Source organism: Gymnodraco acuticeps, unplaced genomic scaffold (assembly GCF_902827175.1).
Source record: "Gymnodraco acuticeps unplaced genomic scaffold, fGymAcu1.1, whole genome shotgun sequence".
Classification (NCBI taxonomy): domain Eukaryota; kingdom Metazoa; phylum Chordata; class Actinopteri; order Perciformes; family Bathydraconidae; genus Gymnodraco; species Gymnodraco acuticeps.
This window is the reverse complement of record NW_022989985.1, coordinates 4,705,615-4,731,519: the sequence shown is the minus strand read 5'-3', so window position 1 is coordinate 4,731,519 and position 25,905 is coordinate 4,705,615. Positions and strand designations below refer to the sequence as shown.

Here is a 25,905-nt window from a genome sequence, read left to right as displayed (position 1 = left end):
TATCATAGTACTGTAACATAATTGTTTTTGGTACTTTCATTGCAGTTGTATGTCTTAAATGTAATGTAAATGTTGCCTTCGTGTGTGGTTCGGAGCCATCTTCGTGCGAAATTCACAATTCCATATTCGTGTGTCCATCGGGAGTCAATTTCGGGATTTACAGTGATTTAATATGTGATGTATTTTATGTTTGCTCAAAGAGTAGATAAGCAATTGTATCTCACACTGGGAGAAACAGGTGCATGCAATATATTGTATGACACGATAGCACTACAAAAACATGCTTGTTTCTGCTCCACTGACCCTTCACAACCGTAAAGGCCCTGTCACACTGTCCCGAAATTGACACCCGATGGACACACGATAAAGGAAATGTTCAAATTCGGCTGTGATCGTAGCAACATCGGGCCATTCGTGAGGGCATCTTAAGCCATCGTATGACCGCCGGTGGAGTTTCTCAGGCTCTGGCAGCAACTTCGTGAGCGGCAACTTCGTAAGGCACTCGTGAGGGCATCTTGTCAAATCGTGTCATCTTCGTGTTATCATCGGTGCATTCACCCTCACTCAGTGCTTGAATTGGAATGAAAAAGGTGCCAGTACTCTAAAATCAGCAACTTTTTCAAGTCAATTTTATATATACAGCCCACAAACAAGAATTTGGCTACTATAATGCTGGTGGGTTTGTCTCTTTACTACTGTATATTTTAGAAAGGTTCACTGTACTTAACATTTTTTATGATAGGCAGCGGATATGGCTAAAGCTCAGTAAGGTCAATATTAACTGAAAATATAGCAATCAAAGTCTAGATCTTCTGCTGAAGACACATGAAGCAGAGACCTTTCAGGTGAGAGCCCCTCTGGTGGTGTTCAACATTAATGACAAGGAAACAAAGCTCTGGTCAGAAGCATTTTTTATAAAAAGCTTTAACAAAATTAAGTATTTCTGTACATTTTGAATGCAATCTAACTTTCCAACTCAGAAAACGAAAAACGAAAAAGTGCCAAAAGTCTTCTCACATGGCTGAGCTGCTTTGCAATATACTTCACCACTGAAGAATACAAATATGTATAAAGTAAACTATGATGCAATCTAACTTTCCAACTCAGAAAAATGATAAAGAGCATGAACAAAGAACATGTAAAAACAAATGCAAAATTTGCACAATCTAAAATGAGAAACTGTAACTGCAAGTAACAAAGTCTGAGCCATGGTAAAGAGTTACATTGAACACCAAGCTGATCAGATAACTCCCTGGTTGGTCTGAAGTCCTTCTATCTCCAGGATCTGTACAAATCGGCACATTATGCCAAAAGTCTTCTCACTGGGTGAGCTGCTTTGCAATATACTTCACATTGTTAGAAAAGGCTCCAGAAGGCCTTGGGGACATCAGTATCAGGGGCTGGAGCTGGACAGGCTCTTTCATCAGCACTTCTCCTTCCCTTTGCCAGCCAGGACCTCACATACTGTTCCGGATTGAACTGTCCTAGTGATGGTCCATTACATTTAATGAAAACCAGGCTGGACAGTCGGCTGACAGAGAGAGCATTCCTTTTTGCAGTAAGGATATCGTTCATGCAGCTGAATGCCCGCTCACACTCACTAGTGGAGACAGCGATGGTTCGGACTGCTTTCAGTAGAGGCTCCATGGCAGCAGGTGTACGGGATGCCCTGGTTTCCTTGTATTCGCGAAAGCCCTGAACAGTCTCTCTTCTGTCCACTTTCAGCACTTCGCACAAACGTAGCACCTCTACGTCCCCATACTGTACGTCTAACTCCTCTTCAGGCCAACTTCCAGGATGGATAACTTTCATGTCCTGGATTAGCTGATTGTCCCGGGCCTCCCGGCCATGTAATGGGATTTCTCTTGTGCTGACATGAGAGGAGGTTGTGGAAGTCATTCTGTGTCTCAGATTCTCTACCATACTGCGGAAAAACTGACCTGCATGAATCTGTACAAGCCTGCCATTCTCACCCAGGGCAACACCCTTGAAGGACTTCTCAGCTAGAGCTGTATGAACTGTAGTCATGTGTGGGCCAGGCATGGTGACCATGGATTCAAAAACTCGTATTTCTCGAGTTAAGAGCCTATCTGCTGTAGGCAGTGTCATCTCTCTTTTTTGGAGTTGCCGAGAGAGGTCGCTGAGCTCTGTGAGCGCATCGTACATCAGTCCCAGATTGCTGACAAACGTTGCAGATGTGAGCGCATCATCCAGGCCCTTGTACTTTGCTCTGTCTCTGGAATCCCTGCTCGTGTCGTTTGCAGCATTTGTGAAGTGATCATGAAGCACTCGGTAGTTTTCCCAGACTGCTCTGACGCTCCTTTCACTTGAAGCCACCCAGCGGATGGACAAAACACGCCCTATCACCAGGAGACGCTGTCCGACTGCTTGCGCACACTGCGCTAACTGCCTCTGATTTTTGGGGGAGGCATGGAACAAGGAATAGAGTTTGTCAAAAAAGATCTGGAAATGATTGAGCCCTGAGACCTCCTTGACCACATCCCCAACTGCCAGCTCTAGACGATGATTGGAGCAGTGCCACACAAACAGGCTTGGGAATTTACTACACAACTGAGTAGCAACGCCTGTTCTCTTTCCTAGCATGACTGAAGCCCCATCACATGCAAAAGAAACGAAACACTGACCTAAAAAGTCCTCGTTAAAATCTCTTCCAAGACACTCCATTAACGCCTTTGTGATGTCATCAGCCGTTGTTCCATCCAACTCGATCAGCTCCCAAAAAAAACGTTTCGGGCTCAGCATCAGCTAATGCTGAGCGTAGACACACAACAAGCACCGTTTTACCACTAATAGTGGTAGATTCATCGACCAAAACACAGAGTTTTCTTTGGTTTTCTGTAATGTCTTTTGCCATTTTTTTCTTCAGCTCATGAGCTATGTGGTCGATGATTTCGCCACAGGTTTTATTGGAGTGCAAAACCCTGCCCACGTTCAGCCCATTCAGTTTCTGTACATTCAAATCAATTGGCATGTCTGTGAATGGCCGGCTATGTTTGCCAATTTTATATGCCATTCGAAAAACTCTGATAGTGGTGTCTAATTCAGATTTATGCATAGACTGCACTTGATGTTGAATAGTTTCACGTGAAGCAGATGTAAGGATGTCAGCAGCTTTTACATGGGCTTGTGATTCTTTATAGTCTTTGATTTTTTTTCTCAGGCTAGCTTGTTGTTTGCCCTTGTCAACACCGAAATGAGACACTGCACACTCACCCCATTCAGTTGACAGTTTCAGTCCTTGTCCAGTGTGTATTCCCAAAGATTTGACATCTCTGCATATCCGACATCCTAGCTTCTTATCTTTAAGAAGGAGCCATGCATTGGTCTTGCAAAAATATTGCACCTGGTCCGTTGTCCAGCAGTCAGGTGCATCGCTTTGCCCGGTGTTGGTGGTGGCAGTTGCGCCAGCAGCAGCTAACGTTAGAGGCTCTGGAGGAGGCGGCGGAGCTAGTGCTAATGCTAATGCACTAGAACTTGGAGCAGGAGGATCAACCAAAGAAAGCTCCCCATCAGACACAATTTCCAACACAGGCACAGCATTCTCTGTATTTGAAGTTTCTTCCGGCGACAACCGCTGTCTTTTTGCACTTTTATTAATCCACGCTAACATTTTAGAAATGCTCATTTGTGACGTGACTTGCTTTCCTTCTCTCGGGGGCGTGCCTGCTCTGTTCTATCACTCTACATAGCCACCCACTGGGTCGGAGTTGCACTGCATAAACACAACACACGTGCATCTAGGTATGTAAATTGTAAAGCATTAAAACATGGTTTTACTAACAGTTTTCAGTATGTTGTTACTTCGGCATTATTATTATTATTATTATTTTGAAACGTGTATTACTATTAAATCACGGTCAAATAGGTTAATTTTGACATAGTCGTTTCCACCACAGTATTTACATGGAGAAGATAAGCCCCCGCCCCCTCTCCAGCACGTTCTGTTTGAATGACAGGAGTAAACAGCTGACAGCCGCTGTGAAACTCCAGCGGTTAGAGCGATGAGAATGTCCGTTCGGCACCTCATGACGCATCTACTGAGTACCGGGCGGCTGTATATATATATATGGATGTATAATAAGAACGGCGGGAGAGTGTTGAGTACTGGCACGGTGCATGAGTACCGGAGTACCGCCAGCATGCCGGTACTGAGCAAGAAGTGCCGGTACTCCATGGGTCAGAACCAGAAGTGCCGGTACTGCGTACCGGTGAGTACCGGCCCAATTCCAGCACTGCCCTCACTCTGATCGGGGCGAATGCCCGATGGCACCGATGATAACAAGATGCTGTGGTGACCACCTATTTAACCACTGGGACATAATTCAAACTTGGAACTACAGTTGCGGTTATTGTTCCCACACGGACATGTTATGGGTTACCTATAAATAGTGTGTGCCCTCTTGGCTCTCTCTTGTCGACCCGGGCTGCGACCCGACAACATGTCCTTTGCAGCTTGTGAATAAATCACTATTCTTGCACCTTCCTTGCACCGCCTCTGACTCCATATCTCTCGGCACTACACTGGTGACCCTGATACGTCTTGAGAAGTTTCCGGGACGGAGCCGAACACGGCAAAAGGAACTCGAGTTCCTTTCTCGAAATGCCGGGGTTTGATTGGAGACGTCCGTGGCTGCCACCGGCACGCGGACTGAGGCTCGGTGCGCGCTCCGCAGAAGGCTGGAGACGTTGCTCGCCATTCCCGCATCGGCTTTCTATCCAACGGGGGGACGATGCAAGACCTGCTGGGTCGACCAGCAACCCCATTGCTACCTCATGGGTTTGTTCTTCGGGGCGTGCGGCTGCACGTCCCGGCTGCTAACCACGTGGGGCTAACGACGGCTGGCAGCTACCCATGGCTGGCAGCTAGCGGCTAACCACGTGGGGCTAACGACGGCTAGTGCTAACGGCTATCAGCCTTTTTGAGTTTTGTTTTTTTCTGGTGCCGGAGAGGAGGTTCGACCAGCCGGTTGACCTCATGTGGACACTCTCACATTTTTCACCACCTCCACGGCGGTTCCAGACGCCACTCACGTTTTCATCGACGCCTGGGTGGTGCACTCCTGGACCCCGTCTCGCCTCGACGGTTTTGGACGTCGCCCATGCTGCCATCGGCCCGTGGGTGGCGCGCTCCGGAGCCTGTCTGGCCGCTCCTGCCTTCCGGGGATATCCAGACGCCACTCACGTTCATCGGCGCCTGGGTGGCGCACTCCTGGACCTCCTCTCGCCTCAACAGTTCCGGACGTCGCCCATGCTCCATCGGCCCATGGGTGACGCGCTCCGGGACCCTGTCTGGCCTCTCCTGCTTCCCGGGGATGCCTCAGCGCCTGCTGAGGACTTCATGCCCGCCGCCGCGGCACGTCTGCCTGCGGCCGGGTTGCTCTCCTGCTTCCCGGGGATACCTCGACACCTGCCGAGGACTTCGTGCCCGCCGCCGTTGCACGTCTGCCTGCGGCCGGGTTGCGCTCCTTCCTCCCGGGGGGCTGCTCCTCTCTTCCGGGGATACCTCGACGCCTGCCGAGGACTTCGTGCCCGCCGCCGTTGTGCGTCTGCCTGCGGCCGGGTTGCGCTCTTTCCTGCTGGGTTCTCCGCGACACCTACTGCGGCCCCCTTACGACGGCCCGCCCCCGGTGTGGGTGCCCTCGCCCTCGTTAGGGCCCCTGCCCTCTCCTGCGGCCCCCCTTTCGTGGCCCGTTCCATGGCCCGGTCCTCACCTGCGGCCCCAGTCCTCACCTGCGGCCCCAGTCCTCACCTGTGGCCCCACCCTCCTCGGCCCTTGTGGTGCTTCCTCCACGGACGTGGGGATATTTTTTTTTTTTGCCATGTTTGAATTCTGGGGAGTCTTGTGTGGTGACCACCTATTTAACCACTGGGACATAATTCAAACTTGGAACTACAGTTGCGGTTATTGTTCCCACACGGACATGTTATGGGTTACCTATAAATAGTGTGTGCCCTCTTGGCTCTCTCTTGTCGACCCGGGCTGCGACCCGACAACATGTCCTTTGCAGCTTGTGAATACATCACTATTCTTGCACCTTCCTTGCACCGCCTCTGACTCCATATCTCTCGGCACTACAATGCCCTCACGATGGCCTTACGAAGGGCACAATTGACACACAAATTCAACACGAAAATGAACCTTCGCAAGGTCCTTCGGCAATTTTTTGGCATGCCAAAGATTTTGCCACCGCTCACGAAGTTGCTGCCGGAGCCTGAGAAACTCCACCGGCGGTCATACGATGGCTTAAGATGCCCTCACGAATGGCCCGATGTTGCTACGATCACAGCCGAATTTGAACATTTCCTTTATCGTGTGTCTATCGGGTTGTTTTATTGCACAACAAAATCATGTAAATATATTATGTAAATAACCCAATTTGTGTTCTGTGAAACTAAAAAGGATATAATATATTATTTTGAAGGACAGTTGACAGGAAGTTGTTGTTGTTATGGAAACAACATTACGGAGAAAACGTAATATTTTCTACATATAACGACGGATAAAGTAAAGAACAAAGTCTGAAGATATCAGTACAGTATCATAGTACTGTAACGAATGTGCGAAATTCACAATTCCATATTCGTGTGTCCATCGGGTGTCAATTTCGGGACAGTGTGACAGGGCCTTTAGCCAACACGTGCGAGGGCCATCCTGTCATGTCTACCCAGATATCATACTCTGTAACAAGGCTAAGAATAACCATATAAAAAAGGGCATCAAAATGCTACTGGGCCACTGGGAGGCTACTAGAGACCACCAGGGCTAACATTAGAACCAACTATAGAGGAACATGCGGGAAGAGCACATTTTGAGTTAATTAGGGTAAGGATGCTAATGGGAAAAAAAGAGACGGAAGACCCAGGAGGAGAATCCCCATTAACTCCGTAATTTAAAATGCACTTACTTATAATGCTGCCTTAGTATTTCCTGTAGTTGTCAATAACATCTCCCTCCATGAATATTGCTGACTGCCATACAAAATAAACTGACCATCTACCCTAATCTCAAATCTGAATGCAACGCAAAAAAACGTTTAACTTGACAGCACCTGCTTTCAAACATGGGAAAAACAGAGTGAACAGGAAATGGACACAATCGTTTTGGGAAAAGGAAAAAACTAAATGTAATCTGTTAGGTAACAAGTGCACCAGCTTAACAGACTCAGGAAAAATCCAACTTGAGCATTCGGGGACAAACAGGGTTAAAGCTGCGTTTGGACGGGGTAAACCTGGGGTCAATAGTGCATTTAAGTCACTGTAATTGGACTGTGTGTGGAGACTCGAAGGTCGGACCATGTAACATTAAGCCCTTTTATCTATGAATGCAGCAAATAAACAGTGACACAAAGACACACAGAACAACACAAGGTTGAGTCGGGTCACATCATAACACACAGCGATTAAAAAAATATGAAAATCCCCAGACAACACACTGTGCCAACAGAAAATGCCAGTTCAAATGTCTTTATATCGTCTGTTGCAGATGTATGATATCTTTATTAGAAAGTAGTATTTTTCAGAATGTTAGTATTTATCGTGCATATTCCCAACAGTACCACAACAGACATAGACGTACACCAACATTATACAGAGCATGAGATTTTAAATGGATTTGCAGATCAAGTGCAAGCTTTTTTATGTGAAGGACAGTACACAAGAGGATCAATGAAGGCTAAAACAAACAACAAGCCGTTTAAGACCAGGTTTGCTTTATGTTGTGCAGCAAAGCTCATTGGTATGAGAAGGAGGGTGATCTTGATTCAGCATACTTGTTCCATTTAGAGTCTCAGGTTTTTGTAAAAACATTAGTTGAATGGTTTGAATCCACTTTTTGTTGGCAAATATGTAGTAGCATATTGGTACTTTTTAATGCCTTATATTTTATAACATATACTCCTACATCTGTTCCAAATGTGTTGCTGTTATGCAAAGATGCACAATTGTAATGAATATTTTAACCAAGATGGCACATTTATTGAGTGAGCAACACACTTTAGAGACCGATTACACACACATTTTACAGTGACAGAAAAGGAGAAGAGAGCAGGGAAAGAAAGGACAGCCAAGGTCCATCCCACTCCACCTGCTCTGTGTTACAATGAGTGACTCCTTGAGGCTGATGGAACCAAACATTTTCAACCATAACCTCATGTTCAGTCCCCTTTGAGTCCCAGACAGAAACAAACTCTCTGGCAGAGGGAGACGCTAAAGATCGACAGACTGTGTAACATATGTCTGTTCCCATTTGGCCTACACTTCATTACAATTTAATTGCGTAAAGTATACTTCTGTGAGTGCCATTATATACAAGACAATTTAAAGGTCTGTGAACACAAAGCCACATCTTAGAATGTTTAACCAACCATTTTCATTTGTGATGTGTGCACCAATGATATTGTTATCCCAAATGTAAAGATGTATAAGCAAAGTCTGCTGTGAATGAATAACATCCAGCAGCACAATGTAAATAAAGGAAAGAAAGGAGTTTCAGTACAGTCGAATGTGGCTCGGATCCCGAGAGATTCAACTATCGGAGCACTTTAAATTTACTTTAAGTAATCCCAGGAGATCTGTGGTGGAAAGTGCTCTGTGTGTTTGGATACAAGCCTTTAGCATTTGGCAGAAAAACCTTTTGTCTAAATCCCGACTGAATCCATTCCAATGTCAATCAATACCAATTTCCTTTGCCATTAACTAAGGACTACTTTAATGGGATGAATAGAGTTTGACAGTGCATTGCAAATAGTGATGGAAATGCTCATCGGGGCTGTTTGAATGTGATTGTAGGCCTAAAAGAGTGTGTGTGTGTGTATGTATGTATGTATGTATGTGTGTGTGTGTGTGTGTGCGTGTGTGTGTGTGTGTGTGTGTGTGTGTGTGTGTGTGTGTGTGTGTGTGTGTGTGTGTGTGTGTGTGCCTGTTCCTTTATGTTTGTTTGAATGTGTAGCATAATCATCAATAAATCAGAAACAGGAAAGCTGATCCTTTTATCAATAACAAAGACAGATGATGAATCACAATTGTGAAAGATGAGAATAAATATTCAATAAGAAATGTCACACTAGCAGACTCCAGCCAGACACAATCATCTACTGTTTACAGTCTGAGTGTAAGAGCACTGGAGGTTTAGGTGTAGATTATCTTGATATACTGCACGCGCATTAGTTCTGCTCCAGGACTTGTTATGAAGCCATAAAAAAACGACTTAGTCAAACAGCCTCACATCTATTGGTCCCCTGCACTTTAATCAAAGATACGCTGCAATACTATAAAACTCACAAAGGTCCACACACACACAATGCTACACACTAAATAAAATGTAATATAAGAGAAACTAACAACAACTTTTTTTTTTTTTTAACTCAAAGCCCTGAACCCAAAACTTTCTGTTCTAATATTAGTTTTAGGTCAACATTTCGCTTCTGAATCTTCAGTGTTTTGGCACATTAACGACTCATTAAAAAAGGAAATCAAGCAAGTGTTGCGTGGCAATGTGGCAAATGTCATCTGGCAGCTTACAGTGTTTTTTGTGGACAGGCACTAATGGCTCTTCACTAAAAATGTACTCACAACTCAGAACATGACTCATAACGTTTCACTTCTCGAGAAAGGCACTCATAAGGTTAGGTTAAAATAGCCAATTGTGAAAGGTTTAACCAACCCAACAAGGAAACCCTCGGAGGGGAAGAAAAAGGTGATAATGTTGTCGTATCAAAAGCTTTTGAGTGAAATATATTAGTGCTACTCATTAAGTGCCATGTGCTTGAGAGTAAGTCAGAGCTCCATGTTGCTGGCATGGTGGTAGGACTTTTTTTATTCGATTTCCCGACTTCCTGTTTCCCAAAAGTTCTGTATTATTAATGCGTCATCTTTGAGCAGGTGATAAGATACTATTTAGAACGTTTGAGGAAAGACTTCTTCAATAGAGAAGGGTGCATTTCCAAATGTGCTGGCGGATGCATCATAAGAGCTAAAGCTTATAGGTTTCCTAGGTTTTCCAGTCATGGCGCAGAAATACTTTGAATTCATTTTCTAATCAGAACTTCCCCCCCAGAGTGAACTATAGGTTATGTCTTATGCTGACATTATTTGGAGAGTTGTACTATATGACTCTGCTGTGCCATTGTTAAGACGTTTAGCAGAGCCCTGCAGTTAAAGCCTGACTGCTGCTTGAAAGAACAGCCTACTGGGAGACATTTCTAAAAGTTTACATTTAAAAGGGCAAACGGCCGAGGAACAGAACGGCTAAGAAAACTTCCCTTCTGGGAATTCAACCAGTCATATTTCTTATCCAGGATTAGAAGTCATGACAGTGGTGTCTGAATGGAGGAGGAAGCCTGTATTTAGCCCAGGGCACTGTTTGGAGCCAGACTCCGTTTCTCACAGCGATGGCAGGTAATTTCCAGGCTCTGCACCTCCGTTCCTGCATAACAATAACCTATTCCTGCTTTGCTCATTAACTGGGACACTGTGACAGTTCTCCTTCTGTTCGTAGAGATGCCACATCCTGCTACCTAACATATCAAACTATAATTCTCTCCTCTCTCTGATAATCAGCTTTTTTAGTTGCTTAGTTGAGTGTCATATTAGGTAGGATCTCTAAGGCTGAACACAAAGCATTTTTTTTAATAAAGGATTATAGCCCACAACACTACCTTAGGAAGAAAAACATTATCCATTTAAAGATTGATTTGTGAGTCTTTGCATGGATGGCTGACGTACCTAAATAATTTTAACATTTTAGCGAGTTGAATGGTGACTTAAACGTGTGCTGCAATGGTGTGCTGTGAACAGATTCATAGACAAGGATCATGTCATACTACTTGCCGAAAACCAAGAGCCACCAGCTCCTAAACGCCAAAAAACAGAGCAATTGAGTTTTCATTTGAAATCTGATTTGGATAAAAAGTGCTCTCCAATTCTACAAACCACATTATGAGGAAATAAATGAGGCTCCTAAATTAAAATCGATCCGACAATTAATGTAATTCCATTAAGTGCAAAAGATAATAATGCAAGTCAGCAATCATCAGCCACTGATCTTTCAGCTGTGGTGAACGGCTAAATACAGTAATTAATCTGTGGCTTTTGAAAGATGCACTTCATCTGTTGTGTTGGTCGGCACACAGATGGATGATCACTAAATCATGACGCTAAGCCACACTGACAGGATGGTGCGGTCAGGGTCATCAGTTAAATCTACAGTATGTGTATTTCAATTACTCTGCCCCCTGACTTGTAATTATTGTTTTCTTTAATGTCTTGATACAAACATAAATGCAAAAGTATGTATGCTTTAGAAAATGCAACTGAGCCTAAAAACAGGAAATCACAGGAAGAAAATAATAAAGTATTCTTTCCATGCATCTATCAGGGGAGGCTGGGAGAACCTGCTGCACATAGTCTGAAGTCTGTATCACTTGTTGACTCTTTGAGGGTTTGTCTCCTTGAGGGCATGGATCTAGGATTTGTACCAGAACACATAAGATGCTGGGTGGGTGTTGCTATGCAACTAAAACAAAATCCCCTGCCCAGATAGATATTAAACATATATTTCATCTTTCGTAATTTTCAATGAACACAAAAATAGTGTAAAGTTTGACTGGTTGCATGATTGATCCCATTACTTTCCTTTATGGATTATTTTTCAGCCACAGAGCCTTTTTAACAAGCTTTGCCTGCACCGGATATGCTGTCATCCATCAAACAGATCATTTAAGGTTTCATATGCAACACTTACACACAATTTGCATATTAATGCAAGAAAAATACACACTAACCCACAGGGAATAAACAACAGGAGACAGGAACACCTGGTAAAGCCTTTGAATCTTGAAGGAACCATTAATTTGACTTCCATTACTTACACTAATAAAAAACAAAACACTTAATTAAATTTGTACTGAACATGAGCGTGACGCAATCTTCTCCCCTGGGTGTGGTGCTTTGCTATGTCTACCCTTAGCCTCTGACATATTCACTTACTAAAAGATGAACATAGCACATAACATAGCACATAACTGACACACAGGCAGTGCATTGACACTGAAACACATACAGAAGGAAAGGAAGGCTCTTGAGGTCTGGCAGGGAGGCCTATTGAATTGCAAGAAATGTATCTTTCATGGACTGGATCTAATTATAGGACATATGGGGGAGGCGAATAGAGGAAAAAAGGAGATTGAGGCTGAGGTTGTTTCCAGCTGTATGTTACAGTACACTATAGTATATTCCTCCCTCAAGACCCTCCTGACACTGACAGTATCTCCTGAAGTCAAGTAAGTGATGTCTAACTATGAAAGTTTAAACTGCCACTTTTAGATTTAAAAGCCTCTCTTTCTTGTGTATATAAAAATAACACTCAGCCAAATAATTGTGTAAATGTGGTAACAGGGACTGCGTAATACACAGGAATAAATACCTTTAAAAGGAATTGATTCGAATACTTTTTAAAGAACTGAATCCTATATGATGTACCATGAGTATGTGTAAGCATCAAGTTAATAAATATCACTGAAATGTATGAATATCTTAAATATTTATTTTTGTTTATATCCCATTTAAAAAACTGACCTAAACTAAAAAAAATGTGAACTTAAAACCACACATTGTTGATTGACCAATATTTTCCATTCAGCCAGCCCTTAGTCACAGATGGAAGTAGTTTATCAGCAACTCAATAAAGTCCTTGATTCATCAATCATTAGTGAATCATCATTTTTCTCTGTGACCTCTTTTCATCTACTCTCTACTGCTCTCTTTAGTTTTCTCCTCCTCTCAGTCAGACTTTGTGGCAGTGGCACAAACCAAAGCACTTTTCTCACTGCCCTATCTGAGACTCTATGTTATCTAAAAAAAATTGGCACGATATTATATTTTTGTTCAAACAGAATATTCTTAAGCACATAATGTCTCTTTCTTATCACTTAGTCACAAAGCCTTGAAAATGTTCTCCATTAAACTTCCCCGGCCAAATAAGCTGTTCCATTAAATAATCAGATCTCGGGGCCATCACTGATCCTCCTCTCCTGAATATGTCCACCCTGATAATGTGTAATGTGACATAACACAGCCAGTGCAGAGCTAAGGCAGGTAGACTGCCAACAGCCACTCAGCTGGATAATGAGGTCTCTTCTCTCTTCGTGTGTTCTTTCCTAATAACAGTCTAGCCGTGCACTGTACAAAGAGCAAACCCCTTCACTTTCTCTAATAGCGTCTTAGATAAAGCTAGTCTGGGGATGAGTCTCTTGATACAGCAGGACATGCTAATAACACTTACTGATGTGTTTGAACAGGTGACAGTTAAAACCCTGATAAGGAAATGCATCAACAGTGATAAACTATTCAAACACCTTGAAGTGTGTGTCAGACTTCATATAAAGAAATATTGAATCTGTCAATGGGGAAAGACATAATTTAGTCTTTTGCATGCACTGCAGACATCTGTTTACTATTACACTCACATTAACGTCTAAATGTCACAGATTTTTCTGAGAGGGATGTCAAAACCTACTTTCCTATCATTATTCTGATGCTATAAGAGAGTTTAACAGCCCAGATGGCGATATTTTATAGAATATAAATTGTTCATGATCACTGGAGAGAGAAACCCAGCGATGGAGAACCAGAGTAATAGATTGAAAGCAGTGAAACTATTAAAAAAACGATTAAAAAGTCAAATGATGACAAATAGTTAAATTGTTCACTGTCAGTTCAAGAGAGAGTACATTGAACCATTGAACGTTTTTTGCACTTTCAGGTGAAAAAAAGGCTGCTATCCACAGCAAGAACATGAAGGAGTGAAGCTGTTGTTGTGATGTAAATGCGTATATTGTTTACAAAGGCAGGTTCTGGTATAAGTATGGCCGGGAGCTATGTGGACTTTGTAAGGTATATCGATATGTTTTCCAACAACCCAATGGGCTCTTAAAGATCAAATGCAAAGCTTTTTGTATAATTGCCAGTACAATCGAAATCATATAGCTACAACACTAAGATATTGCAGTATTAAAATCGGAGATAATATGAGTCTGGCAATGCGCAATATTAATTTTGTTCAACCCCCAACACCAAGTCCGACGATTTATTTTCTCCGCCGCTCCTCCGCAAGATGGCGGCGCGTGACGTCAGATGTGCCAAACATATTTCCACCTGGCTTATCAATCACAGCGGCTTCCGCCGATAGTACAACTAGTTTCGTCTATCATGTCTGATTCTGAGTAGACTATAGACTAAAAGCTTTAGGAATCCAAACTATAACATATAATAAGTACCCTGTATCAAGATTGATGCAAAACAAGTGAAATTTGACCTTTTTAGAGAGGTTTAGAAAAATAAAGTCCAGGCGCTCTGAGTGAGCCTCTAAATTAGCCCCGAGCGAAAAATGCTCGCAGCGGCTCACAGCGGCTTCCGCCGATAGTACAACTTAGTTTCGTCTATCATGTCTGATTCTGAGTCGGAGGCCACCCAATATCTGGAGTATGTCGTCGACATCCAACCATATCTATACGAGCCTCTGATGTCGAAGAGGAAATACAAGGAAACGTCACCTGATATCACCGATGAAAGTGCTGATGGCGATGATTCAAGTTCGCCATCTGAGGAAGAGGCCGAGGGTGCTGAGAATTGGTGTAGATGTGGAAACTGCCAGACCATGCCTACAAGCCGAGAAAACAAGTGCTGCCACAACTATGGGAAAGTGAAGGAAGAGATGGGAGAAGAAGTCTGCATCACCGACTGTAGGACGTTCGACATTTTCCGTTATGAGTGGAGGAGCGATGAATGAGCTGCAGATAAACTACAATGCTAACAGTGAATTAGCCCCGAGCGAAAAATGCTAACCTATCACTCCTAGCGCCCTTATTACTTGTCCTAGCTCCACATCCAACACATTGTTTATGATCGTAAAGACACAGAATCTAACGGTGCCCACCTCTATAAGCAATAAAACTGCAATTCCGTTATCTGCGTTATCTGCTGTGCTCCGTGCGCTTTGAAATCTAATCAAAAGTTGTTTACCTCAATTCTTTGGCGTTTCTGCATCGCCCGGCTCTTTCGTTCTTTCAGTGGTTTCTTGTGCTGAAATATGGAGGGGACGGCTCCGGGTTTCAGCCTCCGACGTGCTATTAATGCTTCTCCACCAACAGACTTCATGATAGCAGGATCAACGTCGTATGCATCACACGCGAAGTGGTCAGAACACAACTTGCTCCATTTTGTCGGTTGCCATCCAACACGATTCACTAAAAAAATCCATTTTTTGCGGATGATTTGGTCTTTGGGAAATGCATGTAAAACTCTCCCAGATCCCGCACCGTTCGTACAACAAAAAGCTCAACAATAACCCATGTTAATTCAGTTTTCTTTTCGAAAAACATGTGACCGAGACAGCCGAGTCGGGATATTTGGTCCAGAGACTGTTTGGCCACTATTACGTCACGCGAGGCTGCTGGGAATTACATGTCAGAAATTCAGACGGCTTTGGGTCGAGTTTTGGATCAATAAAAAGCTTTTTTTTGGGTGTATTATCTCGATTTAAATAAAATAAAAAATACAGGCAGTCTTAAAAACAAAATTTCTATAAAAATGTAGCATATTTGGAAGCTTTGCATTTGATCTTTAAGTAAATAATGGCTTTTCTAGAGTAGTCAATAAACTACTAAACATTAATCTCTTTTTTTTTTACAAGAACAAACCGCTGCCATTTATCTGGCAGACATGAGCCTCATTGTGTCGAGAACAATGACTGATGAGGGAAGAGAAATACCAAAGATAGATTTTTAGTGACATTGAAGAGTACAGTGGGAATGCATTTTTGGTTAAAATATTATAATAAAGATGGACAGAGATGCAGCCTAAATCAATTACCCTCAATGTATTTTGTTGATCTTGATCATCAAAGACAAGACTTCCTCGTCTATCTGATATTATTAAGGTATTCTGCAGTGACACATCTGGATGAGATTAACAATATTGACTCTAATTACTCTGCGTTCAGAAGCAGTTCCTAACAGACTTAAAAAGGACTTAAATATGCACCTTCAAACGGATGTGAGCCTGCACATACATGAGTATTTGCAGATGAAGACGGTGAGGCAGAGACTCAGCTGAGGACAGAAGTCTCTGAGCTGACTTGTGTTCCCTCTCTGTTTTTCACATCCAGTTCAGAGTGGCAGGAGTGCTGCATACGTATATGTCAAAGCCTATTATTATTACCGCAGGGGACATCGGTGAGCTTACTGCTGCTGGACAAAGAGCAAACGTTTCATGGCTTTAAGACTACACTTGAACGGGGATTAAGTATGTATGTTTACACACATAACTAAATACCGACGAAGCTCAGTTATCAAAAAATGTAACGTGTGAATGGATCATTCACAATATAGCACCGTATATGAGTGTGATAGTCTGAAATACATTTACTACTATGTTACACATTTGCAGTTATTACATTCAAGTAAAAGTCTATAGCGGAAACAGACCGCATTTTAACTATGTGGTATTATTGATGGTGCTGCTGTCGCAAAGACAACTGGATCTGTTTCTATTTTAGAGCTATCAACAACACAGGACACACTGCATTTCTCTCCACTCACACTGTGCGACATTGATAACATATTTTCTGTCCAATGATTTTCAAGCAGATGGATTTGTTGTTTATGTTGGCAACATTGCTACAGCTAAGAACCTGACTACTGTCCAAAGCAGAAAACAAATGTAGGAAGACTAAAGAACAACAACAACACCAATCTTAATGCAATGACAAAGGTAGTATTGATAGGAAGCACGTTTTTTTACTTACTTATATAGCTTAATATAAAAAAACAACACTGATTGTGTCGTTATTTGTAAAAACCATTTCACTGTGCATTCAACATCATAAGGATATCTTAAAGCAAATCAATTGTCTATTAGCACCGCATAAACGGAGCGAGGGAGACCCAGTTAAAATGACTGACACGATCTCTATGAGTAACGGTAGACAACTTGTCTGAATTCATTACAATTATCCACCCAGTGAGCCTTAGGTTTGAGTGTGCGGACAGTAAAAGCAACACACGTTGTGATTATTATGTAACATTTTCCCTTTACAGTGCAGGAATGCTAAGGGGAATTGGGGGACAGTCGGAAGCCTGGTTTACGTCCAATAAACAATTCTTGCTTTAAAACAAATATAGATATATGGGACAGAAAAATAGGAGAGAGTGGTGTGAAGATAAATAGATGGAGAATAGGAGATTAAAGAGGAGGAAGTAAAACCGATTTCTCTAGACCTCACTAAATCAAGACTCGGAACGAAGGAGCAGAGCCCTTAGGTTCTGCTCTTTCTAACATTCTAGACATCACCATCATCATAATCCTCATCATGATCTCTCTTAATTACCCCAGCTGCCCTCTGTGTGCATCTAATCTAGAGCTCTGACTCCATAGCATAGTAACTCACTTTTCATTTGACACAGTACCCAGCATATTAACCCACTTTCCATCCTTCCCCCCAGCTGTGTTGGGAAGACCCTTCCTCCCAGTTGACCAGATGTCAGGGCTGAGCTCTGTGGCTTGGCCCACTTTTTTAAATGGGGATAAACCATATACTTTACATGAGGAGGAGACTAGGAGAGGAGAGAGCCTCTTTAATAGAAAATCTCATGATAAACAAGATTAGGTTGTGTGTGCGTGTGTGTGTATATGTTATACTCTCTAATGAACAAATGTAAAAAATCTATACACTATTCATCAGGTGACTAATCAGAAAAACACCTGACTTAAAACTGAAAAGGATTGCTGTGACACAGATTAATTGAATATACGCACATTATGCAAATTGTATTTCTGTAATCGATTACTTCGAAGAGTCACGCAGCCCTGAGAGCTATTTGTCTACTGCTGTAATGGAGCGTAATGAGGCTTTACTTGAATAAAATATTGTTTTACGTTTGTCTGTCCCCTCTGGCTTATGATTTGCAACTCCGTAGTTCAGTCTATAGTGAGATTTCATCTTTTTAAGAGTTTCATTTGGTTAAAAACATTTAGTCTATTCAGCTTGTTAGAACTTTATGCAGTAGGTGTCACGGTCCAAACTGTGTCCCTGTTTGTTCCCCTGTGTGTGTGGAGAGGGTGTGGTTTCCCTTGCAGGCAGCAGCCTGATTGCTCTCACCTGGCCGTCCGACTCAGCTGTCCCTCATCATCTAATCAGGACACAGCTTATCTACTCCAGTCTCCCAGCAACTCACCGCCAGATTGTTTTCTACACCAGTGGTATTATTACATCCTCCTGGCTGCCCATTCAGTTATCCTGTCTGCGTGTAATTCCGTACTTTTTGTAACTAGTTTCTCTTGTGTTTCCAGTGCAATCCCTCGGCCATCATCCACCAGAGTTTCCAGCCAACCTGCCTGCTTCTTCCTGCATCATACCTCCCTAATTATCAGTCCAGCCTGAACTGCCTACCGCCACTCCGGACCTCCATAATCACCAAACCTGCCTGAGTCTCCGAAACAATAAACCATTTAAATATCTTCAGTCATTGCCTGCGCCTGGGTCCTGTTTAAAACATAATCCTAACAGTAGGGTGCTGGGCAAGTTAGTGTCAATATAGTTTATTTATTATATGGACATGGTTTCCTTGTGCTAGAAAATTAAATGTAAACGAATTAAACCTGTTTATAAGTTTAACAGGAGAGCTTTTTGTTTGAATACATTGTAATGGTGAAAGTAAGATGAAGTAAAGTCGATTTCTATAAAATGGCCGGTTGGATTTATTAAGTGATGCCTTTGTCCTGATCATAAATAGGATCCTTAGCTGTTTTTACAGTTTCCTGTCACTGAAACCACATTATCTCACAATTATTATATAAAAATGTCTAGGACATTTCAAATAAAACCCACAGAGAAAATAAGATTTTCAAGACATCTGGATAAATTGTCTCAGCTGTGGATTAAAGTGCTAAATGTCTGTGTTAATATCACATTGTGAAGCAACAGCCTTTCACTTCCTTTGGTAACTATTCTATTGAGAGGAAGATAAATCACATTCACAGGGACGTTAATATGTACATGTTTTCACTAAGAACATATGAGACATAAATGTTCCTCGAATTCAGTGCAGGTTAACGCTACAGAAACAGCACTCTTGTCTGCTGCAACTGACAGGTTCACAACACAGCCACTCTTCATAAATAATGAAGAGGAAACATCTTCCACTGAGGACAGGAGGAGGTGAAAGAAGACCAGGGGGGAACAGAGTGAGCCAGTAAAGGTACAGAGCTTTTACAGAGAAAAAGGAAGAATGGCAGCTTGTAAGAGAAAGATGAGGTTTTCATTGATGAACAAGAAAGAGCAAACAGTTATAAAAAAAAAGACTGACAGCATGAACAACAGAAACAGGAAAGAGTAGTTGACGAGGCAAAATTATGACAGGTCGAGAGACAGACAAACATACAGACAAGTAACTTTTTGGTACTCAAACTAAATGAGTACTTTATATTGGCAGACTGCAGAGCATGGTTTCCCCCATGTTTTTGTAAACACTGAATTCAGAGTGATGACCAACTGAGCAGGGATCATCAAGTGTTGCTGACATGGCAGTCAGGCAAGCTGGTGCCCTGCTGCTAGCCCAAACTGTCAACCAACCAGAATCGCGTCAACGCCAGTCAGAGATCCCCCTGACACGTCTCACACACACACACACAGCACAGAGCAGATCAAAACAGAGAGGAGCGCATCTGTCAGGAACACGTCGACCCAGGCCTTCCTTTGCTGTCTCAGCAACTTCACAGTAGAACAGAACTAGCCCAAAAATATTGCTGATGTGCTTTTATGAAACATCACCATCACCCCACGCACTAACAGCACTGTGAATATAGAGTTGGGTTTTGAGGAATCATAGAAGCATTACTCCTTTGATTCATCAAAATTATTTACTGGAATCCCTGTCGATGCATTATTACAATGCTGAATGCCTTCCTGTCACTAATACCTCAGACGAGTGTCAAAAATGAATTTCAGACAAATTAAACCACCTGGGTTTGATTGGTGGAAAGGATGTCTATCATCTACACTCATGCCATTTCCACACTCAATGAATATGTGGATACTAGTTAGTATACAAGCTACTATTCTCATACCACTCCTAATACTATCATCAGCTTGAATCATAGTCCTTTAGGTAATGCTGAAGCCCCTATGATTCAACCTGTTGTGGCTTGTTTACTGTTTGTGATTTATTACAACTATGTGCCACGTCTTGCATACTGAAGAATTATAAATAACTTCATTAAAACTCACATGTTATGATGTTTAAAGATGCACTGATGTGAGCATGCCTAACATTGAGCAGCGCTTGTTCCAGTATACCTTACATGAACCTGTACTACTGTTTGTCATAATTAGCAACCAGCTCAGACTTCATGTTCCTTTAAGATGGTGCAAATTCAAAGAATCTATAAAAGGCCATTATCATCTAATTTCCAATGCAGTCCGGTGTTTTGCAGATCCCCTGTGAACCATTTAAAATGCCTGCTAGAATGAAAAAGGTGGCAGAGCCAGTATTGACATTAGCATTTTTTGTCTTGTGGTTTGTTGCACCTTGTAACCCCCATGTACTAATGGGACATGGGGGAGATTCTGTCATGGTGTTGTTTACTACTTTCTTAAACAGATGTTTCCCCTTTTCCCCACCACCAGAGTGGAACCGTCTGAGTTGTGCTGCAGACTGCCATGTGTTATGAGATGCTCCCCTTTTAATTACACCCACAACATTATATTGACAATGTGTGACAAGGCATGGCCTCTCATCAGTAGCAGTGCAGCAGCACCAGCCGTTCCCTCGGCGTCTGAGTCGTGATGCTGAAATATAGATCTGGCCGGAACAGCATCTTCTCAGATAAGACTCTCTGCATACAGTTTTTAATTTTGATCATTACATTTTAAATTAATCTGAATCATCACTTTGTTTTTTTAGGAAATGCTATGATTTACATGTTATGGAGGAACATTATTTGTAAAGAACTAGCAAGCTAGTCCAATCTACAACATAAGCAGCAGTATTTAGGGCCATGAATAGATCTTAAAGCACCACCTGCTCTGGAAAAGGTTTGGAACGCTGACCAGATGGGCTGGCATCAATCCGGGCATCTATTAACCAATGATTTACAGAAAAAGATTTCCTTCTGAATTGATGACACAGTGGGAATGGAGAGTAAATGGATAGAAAGTATGCAAGAAATATCCAATCTAAATATTTCTTGATTTTCACTTCAAGCTGTTTGTCTTTGTGCCAGTCTTGTACTTGCATCCCAACACACGGTGGAGATGATTTTGATCAAGACGGTGTAACTATCTTCAAGCTGGCAAACAAACATACTGGCAAAATAACAGGAGTGCCTTTCACACCATTACCTCTGCTAAAAAAAGATGAAAGCTGAGAGGTTAGAGGAATTGTAGGAGTAAAAGGTATTGCTACAATAAGAAGGTGATGGATATGAATCACCAGGTGATAAGAAAAAACAGACTGAAACAAAGACATTGTAAAGGTAAATATCAACTGAGAGTTTATCTGATTTATACATAGAGAAAGCTCGTTGAAATGAGAAAGCTCATTCTGAGAAATGCCAGTTTTTGTCACTATATGAAAAGTGTGTGAATATTATTGATGTAGAACGGTAATGAAGAAAAGGGAGTTGGTTGTGTAGCTCTATTTGCATACAGAGTAAGGTGGTTACAGCTAATGTTCACCCCCAAAGATAAAAGTAATTGTTCCACATTTAAGTCCACAAAGAAAGCTACATTTACTTGCAATATTCTCTTTAGTTTTAATGGTATAGTAAACAGGGGAAGCATTCTGGCTATTTTTTATGTTGAGTTTTCACAAAGTACAAAGCGAAGTGTGCAACTGTTGCTAATCTATCACTCCAGCCAAGAGTAATCCTCCTGCTCTCCAGCTCAGGGACATTTACACTGGCCAAGTGCTGCGACTGTTGGCCGATGCTAAACTCTGCTAGGCACGCTGACAGGCCATCGGTCATAGTTTGGGATTCTTTTAAAATGTGGAGACTCCATTTTAAAAGCCAGTGCAGCATAAGTGTCTGATGAATGTTGTAATATAGCAGCCCATACTGGTTGTTTATAAACATAGTTCGTTTTCCAAGCCCGAGTATTTTTTATAAAATGAATGAAAGACTCCATTAAATCCTACACACTGTGGGGATGATGCTAATACATACACTTGAATGAGTTTATCATATATCATTAGGGATGCACGATAATTATCATATATCATAATATGTAAAGAATAACAATGGCATCTTCCTATTATGATTTCACATCTTTCCCCAAGTCTATTTACAGACTTATTCTGTTGTTGGCTTTTATTTGGAATCATTTATATATACAATTCTCATGGCCAGGTGAATGACTTTTAGGACTGTGTTGTGAAAGCTGCTCCTTCTTGTAAAGACACATTAGTCCCTCCAAAGAGAACTTCTTATTGTGCAATATGCATGTACTGTACTAGGTATGCAAGCAGTGAAAATACTATTCAGGAATTCTGACACAAGTTGCCTCTGTCCTGCAGTCATTTCTTGAAAACATTTGTTGTACTATTTTTAGGTGACACAAACACTTTGTGGAGTGATGAGAAAAAGACTTCATTTTTCTCTAATGCTCTGTTGCCATGAACTGATCTTGACAAATGTATATAAATTGTATTTAAGCAATGTAACGGTGCCTGAAGAAGCCCTGAAGTGTATCCAGGATGTGTTGGCTCTGATGAGAGGAACATAAGGGGATATAGATTCCCTTCCATCTTCTTATCATACCATTGCTCCTTATAATTCCTCAGACTTAGACCTGCTATAATATTTTCTAAAGTCATTTTTATCCTAGGTTTTCTTTTTCACCTTGCCTCAATTGTACTCTCTTGGATACTTCTCGTCCATCTCTCTTTCCCTCTAGCCTCTCCCCCAGTTGCAGCTTTTTTGCTCTCATTCTGAGCACGTTCAGCACCTATCCTTGAAACAGGAATTAAGGGAACAATACTGCGGCTAGAGAGAATGCTTTCCTTTAAATATATGTCAATCTTCTTCTGGTCAAGATAAAAGCACAGGAAAGAGGATATCTGCCTTCAACACCACTACTCTGTATATTTCTGAATCTGGGGTCCTTATTTATTTGCATCTCTCTTCCTTACAATTGTGTTTTACATACCCTTCCTCCCCCTCTCATCCTGGTGTCTGACCAACAGCCCCATGTCATGACATACTAGTAGCCAGCTCAAGTTCCACACTATTGGTCACCCCGCCATACTCGCAAAGAAAATCACAATAACACCTGCACACAGTGTGAAGATGGCCAGTGCCTATTGGTGACTCTAAGTGCAAAAAGCAGGTGCTCAGGTTTATGGAAACATTTTATGAAAATATGTTCTGCATGCAAATTAGTGAACGTGCTGAATGGATGGAAACATTTTGCAGATGAGATGCACATTTTAATCCCTTTACCACTCAACTGTCTCAAACTGAAAAGAACGCTCCTTTGCTGTCACTTTTCGCCTTGACACTCAATACACTGATATGTTTAAGAAAGAAGAAACACCAGCATACAGAAAACAGAAGCATGCTATAAAAACAGCAGGTAGACAGTCAAAACATCATGGTGTACATGTGCATCTGTGTGCGTGTGTATACCTACAGTGAGGCTTCGTCCCGCAGCTGAGAGAGGCAGCGCTAACATCCAGACACTGAGCTCGCTCCACTGTACTACAGCAGCTACTGCTGCTGCTGGCTTACTCTCCTATATGAGAGCGAGACACACAACGGCTCCCCCTTACCTTACTCACACACACACAGCAAAGGACAACCAGCTGTGAGGTTCTTGCATACCCCACAGGCAGTCACTCAGCATGACAACTGCAGATTTCTCTCCCTCTCTTTCTCTCCTACCCTCTCATCCACACACACAGAACTGTGCAGAGATGCTCACTGTCGACTGGCTGATCCTCCGAGATTTAACAATTTCACAAAATGTTAACAGGGGCACAACCAGGAACTCGCTACCAGATGCTCTTTCAAACATCTGCAGATGTTTAGTTAGTAGTGGTTTTATCTTCGCTAATCCTCTGAGATTGACATCTGATGATATGAGCCTTATTGAACAACATTAAGAGACAGTGACCAAAAGTACTAAGAGAGTGATATGACATACAGGAGGTTGAATGGAGATGCAAAGTATACAATGCACAAAGGATATAATGGGAGGACAGCAGTAGTACTTATAAGAGGAACCTTATAATCTACAAAGAGTTAATGGACAGCATATATATTGTATAGTGCTTTTATTCCAAAGTGCTTTACATAGTGCCTTGCATTCACCCACATACACATCGCTGAGCCCAACGCTGGCCCTCAGGGGTGATTGGGATTCAGTGTCTTGCTCAAGGACACTAGGATCAGACCGCCAACACATAGCTGCTTACACAAATTATCCTTATGTTCTCCTCCGACCTTATTTTCTACCTTGCATTAATATGTATTAACATCCATACTTTACTTACAAGCGTTATTCTCAGTACTGTGGCCATTTACCTTACAAACTGATTTTCAGTGGCATTTGCTTCACTCAGCTGTCCGTCATTAAAGCAGATAAGGAGGGACAGCTTACACTGTTACTGCATCCAAGCCATAGCAGCACAATAGCAAAATAATTATTCTATTATTCCAACTTGGGTGCATTCATGCATTATTTTAAGATGTTTACCCAGCCTGCTAACCTTGTATTGGCTGAATCTAATGACTCCACTTACTGAAAATAAACTTAAATTAGCTTCTTTGCTGTGTTACCCATTTTAGGCAATTCCTCAAAAAGGGAAACCCGATAAAACAGACACAGTTTATGTCCTTTAAATTCAGATGAAGCGATAGATTTTGGTGTCATTAGTGAATTGTAATTCCAGCAGTGCTGTCATTTTTGGTACCACTTTTAGTTCTTTTCACCCAGAAGATAGTTTAGCAAATAACAAATCCACTAGTGAATCATTAAACTGCCAAAAATAATAAATTGCCCTGGTGTCACGTATGTTTTTGTTTCAGTACAGCAAAACAGAGACAATAAATAGTTTGACAGTGTGCGTGTGCGGGTAAGTGTGTGTTAAACTCTGACAGCAGAGGACAGGAGCACTGCATCCATAAACAATACTAAAACGCTGTAGAGACTCGCAGCAAATTACCCCCCAGTTTTGCGGATACAAGCCTTAAAATGTTTACTCGCCAAGCAGGACATTCCTATATAGACGCTGATGTGAACGCACTTCGATTTAGCTGCATACTGTCGTAAATACGACATTAGTCCTCAAAGTTCAGGTGACATCCTCTATTTTATGGCATAGCACGACTCAACTTGACCAGAAGCTTCTTCAGCAAGACTAAAAGAAAGCCCTGTGTGGGTGAGCACGGCTGCATTAGTCATTAATACCTGGAGTCAAAACTGCTGATATTGCATAAAATCATCACACACACAATTGTCCTATATCTGGCCCCAAAAGTCTAAACCTTTACTTATACTTGTCATTCTTGAAATAAAATAACCTAACTGCAGCCTCTATTAAAAGTGGAAAATGTTAAAAAAGCAATTTTCAAATAGATTAAATGGTGTGCAATCCCAAAAACAAAAGGCCATCAGTCTAGCGGGAAAATAACTGTTATCCTGGGAGAAACTGCAGATAGGTTCACTTGAAAACTGAGAAAATAAAGATATGTTTTGGCAAGGTGAATGATATGAGAGCTGCTATGAAATAGACAGAAAATATCCCGCAGCGTAGATGACTGAAACTAGTCAACCAGAAGAGTTGTGATTGAGAAGGGATGATAGTAATAGGAAAAATCAGAGGGGGAAAA

The 25,905-nt window shown here is 41.9% G+C and overlaps 1 protein-coding gene across 5 annotated transcripts in view; it reads right to left on the bottom strand.

Moving 5' to 3' along the window:
• The window catches only part of mctp1a (multiple C2 domains, transmembrane 1a), a 139,120-nt gene that overhangs the window by 87,069 nt on the left and 26,146 nt on the right, over positions 1-25,905 (bottom strand). The window contains exon 1 of one of the 5 annotated variants that reach the window (XM_034212711.1): positions 23,705-23,767. The exons of the other annotated variants lie outside the window; for them this stretch is intronic. Coding sequence (XP_034068602.1) covers positions 23,705-23,746 — 42 coding nt within the window. The 5' untranslated portion in view covers positions 23,747-23,767. Of the gene's footprint in view, positions 1-23,704; positions 23,768-25,905 lie in introns of those variants that run through there. 5 annotated transcript variants of the gene reach the window in all.